Source organism: Corvus brachyrhynchos, unplaced genomic scaffold (genome assembly GCF_000691975.1).
Source record: "Corvus brachyrhynchos isolate BGI_N302 unplaced genomic scaffold, ASM69197v1 scaffold285, whole genome shotgun sequence".
In the NCBI taxonomy this organism is placed as follows: domain Eukaryota; kingdom Metazoa; phylum Chordata; class Aves; order Passeriformes; family Corvidae; genus Corvus; species Corvus brachyrhynchos.
The window spans coordinates 770,335-777,359 of record NW_008238323.1 but is presented as its reverse complement, the minus strand read 5'-3'; the positions used below and the strand labels follow the sequence as shown (position 1 = coordinate 777,359).

Sequence of the window (7,025 nt, the reverse complement as noted above, 5' to 3'; positions counted from 1 at the left end):
AATGATCGTAAAAGGTTCTGTTTCCAGGCTTGGGGAGGGGGGAGAACGTTTGATAAGGGCGACCAAAAAAAAAATCCAATCCAATGAAATAATAACAATAGAATAAAGTAAGTTAAAAGCCTATTTTCAGGTGGAAATGTGCTTTCATTTGGGGAAGAAGCTCAATTAAGGAGCTAGGGGTCCCCTTCCCACAGCCCTTTGGGAGGCACCAGGAACGAGCCATGTTATTTCCTGCAGCCCAAGCCCCCACCTCCCGCCTTCCCTTCGGGAGCAGAGCTGCCAGACGAGATGTTATCAATAGGCTGAACTTTACAGAAAGCCCCCTTTTAAGAGCGAGTACTTCCTCTGCTTATTTCATGTGGTATCCTGTGGAACCGAACTCTCTCCTCCCCTCTGCAATGGGTGTATTTCAGGAGGAAAAAGGAAAAAAAAAAAAAGAAAAAAAGATCTAACAACATTCTTATTGTGTTGTTTTGCTTCTTGTCTTTTTTCTTTCTACAGTGTCTTTTTTTAAATTCCCTGAAGCTATAGGCTCCAATAGTAAATGAAATAAAAAAACCCAAAGCTGCCTTAAGAAAAAAACCCCAAACAGCAACAAGTTTCCCTGTTCCCTCTCCCCCTTCATTTGATTAATTCTCATTAGGGCCTTTGAACAAACAATATGCTCCCCTCTCAAATAACAGACAGGGTATATATTACACCCAAAGAAAAACAAACAAGGCTCACTTAAAGACATCACATCCACACCAAACGCAATTCCTGGAGAGAGGCAGGGGCAGATGGATGCGGGCGTGCAGCCGCCGCTGACCTAATTCTGAATGCCAGTTTCAAGGTGATGAATAAATCATAAATCAAGGAGACATCCCCACAAAGGCAGGCACCTTCAAACATCAGCCAGTACCTGCAGGTACATGGTTTCAGACACTTTAATCCTGGTAGAGACACTGAGGTGGCCAGTCTGGGGTGAGAGGTGAGGTGCTGGAGACATCACACCTTGGAAATGGGGTTGGGAGTTGGACTAGATGACCTTCAAAGATCCTTTCCAACCCAAACCACTCTATGTCTCTATGCAAACCCCAAGAGGGGTGGGGAAACCACCTTATGAGCCTCCATCCTGAAACAGGAGGCTGAGGGAGATGGCAAACAGGAAAACAGCGGAAATCATAGAATACCTCAGGTTGGAAGGAATACGAAAGGATCATCAACTCTCTCTGCTACATCCTCTACAAAAAAACAGGCCACTTTTCCTCCCTGGGCACCATGAGCCTTGTGCAACAGATGTGGGATGCTGGTAACCTTACGAGGAGCCAAATCTGAGTAGGGCTCTCATCCCAGAGACCAGAGATGCCCCCACCAAGTCAAGGAGACCTCGACACCAGATCCTTCTTTAAGGTACGAGCACCTTAAGCACCTGCTCCCATAATCCACGCATCCAAATGAATGGTCAACCAACATTGCTTTGCCTTCCCCTGCCTCAGCCCTTTTGCCTCTTCCTGCCTCAGCCCAAAAATGAATGGAGAATGAGGCTGGAATTCGAAGGAAATACAGGCTTTCAGGGATGGAGAACCTTGTCTGGGATTTCAACACATCATTTTGCACAAGAGGTACACAGCTGCTACTGAAATGAAGCCCAGCTCCCCCTCCAAGCACACCCTTCTCAGTGATGTGCATTCCCAAAACTCCCCAGCATCACTTTCCCTTTTGTCGGGACCCTCAGCCAACGCAACCCACATCCAAGATCAAGGGCAACAAGAGATCTCTTACCTGAGAGCCCCCCAGGGGCTAGACAATTAGTTCCCCCTGTTTCAGTGGAGGAAGGCACAGAGTCTGGACAATCTGCTGGAGCAGAGGAAAAGGAAAAAAAAAAAAAAGTCAGTATATAGGTGGTTCTTTGCAGGCTCCCAGCATCGCCCCAAGCAGAATACACATTCCAAAGGGCTTAGCAGGAAGCGATTACTAATTGTCCGTGCAGAGACAGTAGTTCATCAAGAAGCATCCACCCTAACTCGTTGTCTCAGTCAAGGCTGCGCTTCATCCCCAGCCAGTGCTGATTATAGACCGTCAGAAATTACAGGCTGGCTGCCACCTCTCTGGACAAGTCACCGGCTAAGGACATCAAGGCTGTCGCCCTTCTGATGCAAGCAAGCTTCCAAAAATTCTTAAATCGTGACTTTATGCACCCAATTTAGTCAACACCTGTAACTCACCAAAATGGGAACCGAAAGGGAAACGTCTCATTGCTGCCCTTTTGCAGCAATCGGGCTGAGTTTGTGGTGCCCCACTCAGTTTTTGTCACCACCAGCTGCTGGCAGATCTTATTGCCACCTCCTGGGAAACTGGACCTACTCCTCCGTGCACCACCCAAGGGCAGGGTAAGACTGGCTGCTTCTTTAGAGGTTTCTCCCCATGCATGCAGGTGCTGGAGCTCAAGGTTTGGGACCTTTCTATCATAAGCCTGCTCCTCCAGGTGACAACAGCTGGAAGCAACACCAATCTTCTGGTCCTACGGACCAACTCCAGCTTTTTGGTCACTACCATGTGGGACCACAAGCTGAAGAACAAGCCTGAGAAGACCTGTGAAGTTCATGCAAACTTCTGGTCCTCAGGGACTTTGGGTTTCACCAAATTTGGGCTCCCTATGCCATCATTTCGTTCACATCTGTATCTCAAAGCAAGGACCACCACCAGGAGAGCCAAAAATGATTTTCTTCCTACTGATAAAGCAATTCTTCCAGATCCCACCCCTGAAATATACCTGTCTGCATAACCTCATTTTATCAGAGTAAAGTAAAAGCCCTAACAGGAATATACAGTTTAACAGGATATACTTAATCAAACTGAAAACAATAGGGGAGACAGGAAATAGACTTACTTGTGAAATACTGTATATGATATGCTCTCTAAATGCCTTGTTGTGCTTTCTATGCTTTAAAGAAATAGGGGTTTTACTTTTTTTAACCCTTTTTAGTCCAGACAGAAGATTCCCCTGCCATTTCCCCTCTGATGGCTTCAAGTGCTTGAGCTACAGATGCTTTCTGAACACAGGCTGGACCACTCTGCCCTGCCCTGGGCTCCCTGTGCCCGCAGCTACAGTTCCCTGAGGAGTTCCTGTGGATAAGGGACATAATTGGTCCTTTCCATGTTGTCTTGCCGTAGGGATCATACGTGACCAGGTTCTCTGTTACCACATCAGGCAGGACAGAATCCTATCCAAACTTCAAATATATAACCCTAGCAATGGGGGGATGTGCTTGCACACTTCTTCCTCAGTTCCCTTCCCGTGTCCCATCGCCCAACAAGACAGTTCCCCTCATCCATGAATCACCCCCTGAAGTCTCTTTAAAAAATGCAGAGCTGGTGCAGCTCAACTCTAGACCAACCATGACAGTCAGGTGTGGAATGAACCCAAAGTCAGAACCTTCATGGGGTCTCTGCCCTGTGTGTGGCTGGATTAATTGCTGCACTCCTCCTACCACCCACAGAGCTGCCCAGGACTCTTGTTATTAGGGGGCACTGGGGCTCATTTTACCTTCGGCACCAGAGAGGTGGCAGGATCAACCCAAACCAGGATTTGTCCAAGCCTGGTACGCATCCATCTCCTCCCAACACTGCCTTCCCACAGCATAAAACCATTGTAGAGACACAAAATTATTCCTTCTGGCCACCATCCCAACCTTGCAAGGTGTCAAATAGCTCCTGGGAGCTGCCAAACCTCCAGCTCCCCTGAAAGCTGACGCCACAGGAGGGCATTCGGCCCTGCAGCAACATCTCGGTGAGTTTCCTGCACTCTCACACTCCAGCACCACCAAGACCAGTCATGCAGGAGCACAGTGGAGCCACTTGCAGCCCCTTGTCCCACTTAAAGCTTCATCAAAAATCTCCCTGAATTATGAGGGAACTACTATCCACCTCACTTTCAGCACGGCTGCAAGCGGCAACTCCAGCAGGGACATCAGGAATGCTGAGTGCCCACACACCTCCATCATCCATCCCTGCCAACGTCCTGTGTGAGGGAGAAGGAAAGTCCTTCCCTTGATTAAAGTCCTCCCCATCCCTGGAGGTGTCCAAGGCCAGGCTGGAGGTGGTTTGGAGCAACCTGGTCTAGTGGAAGGTATCCCTGCCCAAGGCAGGGGGTTGGAACGAGATGAATTTTAAGGTCATTCCAACCCAAACCATTCTGGGATTCTATGAATGAGCAAGCCAGCCTGACCTACAGCCTTCTCTCAGGTAACTCAGCCATCAAGGGCAGATCTTTCTGTTCTACAACAAGTACACAAATACCAGATCTATCCTACCAACACAGCCTGACGTGGCATTTCACTGCCTGCAGTGGACTCCCAGCTCCCTGTCCATCCCTACTTTCCTCCAGCCTGCGATACAGCCTGTCTCAGCCTCCATCCCCTCCAGAAAAACTGATTTAGTCCCCATGGTAAGGGTTTTAAACTAAAAGAGAAGAGAGATTTTGATGAGATTGAATGAAGAAACTGTTAATGATGAGGGTGGTAAGGCACTGGCACAGGCTGCCCACAGAGATGGCAGATCCTCCACCCCAGAAACATTCAAGGGCAGGCTGGATGGGACTCAGAGCCACCTGGTCTAGTTGAAGATGTTCCTGCTCATTGCAGGAGAGTTGGACTAGAGGGTCTTTAGTGTCCCTTCCAACAAAAATCCTTTTTTGATTCTCTGATCTGGCAGCCTCTGCCAGAGCCCACACCAGTCCAGGTTTAATACCTGCCTGTCTCTCCATGTAAAGCACTTACAAGACATGGCACTAAACACTTAAAAAACTTTTACCACTACTATCATGCTCAGTGGAAAAGCAGAAGCTTTCTGCTGGAAGAACATTCCCAGCTCCACTGATAGAGTCTAAACATAGGGACGGTTCCCGCCCAAGGTCCCAGGTGAGAAGACGGCTGATGAGCATCAGCCAGGTAAAAAAATGTTCACACCTTCCTAGAGTTCTCAACATGCAGCTGCTCAGCTGCCACAGGAGATGGCACAGAGGCTGGGATGGGAAACCCTCAGTCCTCTGCAGAGGAAATGCTGAGAAACCCTGAGCTTGCAAAACCCACCTGCCACCACAGACTTCCAGGCTCCGCTGGTGCCTGTCACAGCCCCGTTAGTCAGAGCTCAGCTGCCAAGCAGATTTTTCTTTCAAAAAGGAAAAAAAAAGGAGGACTTTTTGGTGAGTAACCCAGTTGTTTCTGTGCTTCCGATGGGCAGCGTTAATCACTTCCTATTGGCCAATAGGAATAACTTTTCCTTTCGAAATGGCACATTCATGTTCTGCTGCTTTTCTGTTTACACACATTTTGCTACCTTATGTCAACACTTGCTAATGAATAAATATATCATTCAGCTAACTGAAAATGAGATCCTGGCAGAGGCAGATTGAATGTTTAAATCCTGCTAATAGATTTTATCCTAACATCTTTGCAGGAAACCAAAATCAAGCTTTAACCCTTCTCTCCCGCAGCTCTGAACCCCTTTGCATCCCAGGACCATCAATGGGTGGAAAGAAAAGCCGTGAAGGTAAAAATAGGAACTTTTAAGGGAGCACTGCAGGGATGCAGTCAATATTATGTGAAACCCACAAAACTTCATGATCCAGCAGACCCTCAGAGTCTATTACAGGACAACCCTTCTGCATTCCAGCACATGCTTGGGATGCTGAACCTACTCCGGATGTTCCTCTTTCATTCATGAGCCCTTATCTCCTGTTTTTTTCACATCAAGGCAAGATAGTTCATACTTTGCAACCCAATTGTTTGTTAAACAACTTTGTTTATTTCCGCAAGGCAAAAAAAGACTTATTAGTGTTCCCAAAGAGTTTGCAGGGGGTGAAAACAACAGTCCATCCTCCAAGGGAGCAGCAAGCAGGATGAGACCCCACCACAGCGCCAGAGCAGCCTCAGGGTTGGGGTTTCTTTTAGCCCTGAGACACTGGAGAGGGGTGATTTTACAGACACTGTTCCTTTGGCCAAAAAACCCCAACCAACCAACCTGACACTGGTCTTCAGGAATATGTATCTACCTCTGCCTCCCTGCAGTGCCGTGCCTCCCGTCTGCCACAACCGCGGGACGCCACCACAGAGACCACCGTGCTCCAGCCAGCACTCCAGAGCCACTAATCCTCAGGACGCCAGGAGATGCTCCTCCTGAGCTCCCCCCGTTTCCGATCCTCCCCACCTCTCCTCCTTCTCCCAGCCTCATTTATCTCACACCCGGCGAGCTCGCTGCCAGCCAAGAGTTTATGCAGACAACCGCAAAAGAGCTGGTGCCAGCCTCAAATGGGCTTCTCCCCTGGCACCCTGACATTCAATTACAAGCAACAGGCATGCATAGTGGTGCTAAGAAATTTAAATTTAAAAAGTCAGAAAAAAGAACTTTTCAACCTCTTTTCCCGTTTTTTTTTTCAACCTGATGAGGTAGGATCAGGCTCCTATAAAACTCAAGAGAGATTTCTAGTCAGTCCGTCTATCAAGGTTCGTTGGGATTCCCAGGCATCAGGGAGATGCTGTGCTGGACCCCAACCTAAATCCCTAAAAATTCACCCAGGGGTGCGGGAGCACTGCCATTTCCAACTGGAGCCTATGGTTTTCCTGGCTGACTCAAGCAGCACAGGTCTGCGCTGCACTGCAATCCCTTCTGAAGTTTCCTGCCGGAGTTTTAAAATCCTACTTTGTGCACAAGGTGGCTTAGATAACTTATATGTTAATTCTTACAGGGGTAGCAGGAGGCACAGAAGCACACAAGCAACCCAAGAGCGAAATGCATGACAAAGGCAGGAGACGGCTTTCCCTGATAAGGTGGCTGTTTTCCCATTTTTTATCTCTTACCCTGCACTGAAAAAAGTCTACTTACCAGTTGGTTTGAGAAAATCCATTGGATATCTGGAGTAGGGTGGAGGGGGAGACTCTGGAATTAGAGAAGTACAGAGAAAATAAAGGCAGAGCCATGAGAAAGAAAAAAAAAAAAAGAAAAAAGATAGGGAACTTATGATAAAGTTGCATTTTTTTAGCAAA

The 7,025-nt window shown here is 47.8% G+C and overlaps 1 protein-coding gene across 1 annotated transcript in view; it reads right to left on the bottom strand.

Moving 5' to 3' along the window:
* SMAD7 (SMAD family member 7) overlaps positions 1 to 6,968 on the bottom strand; it is a 25,410-nt gene extending 18,442 nt beyond the window's left edge. Inside the window, exons 1-2 of the mRNA XM_017734334.1 lie at positions 6,865 to 6,968; positions 1,751 to 1,836 (exon numbers count right to left, since the gene is read on the bottom strand). Coding sequence (XP_017589823.1) covers positions 1,751 to 1,836; positions 6,865 to 6,886 — 108 coding nt within the window. The 5' untranslated portion in view covers positions 6,887 to 6,968. The remainder of the gene's footprint in view (positions 1 to 1,750; positions 1,837 to 6,864) is intronic.
* Between the last annotated feature and the right edge of the window lie 57 nt (positions 6,969 to 7,025).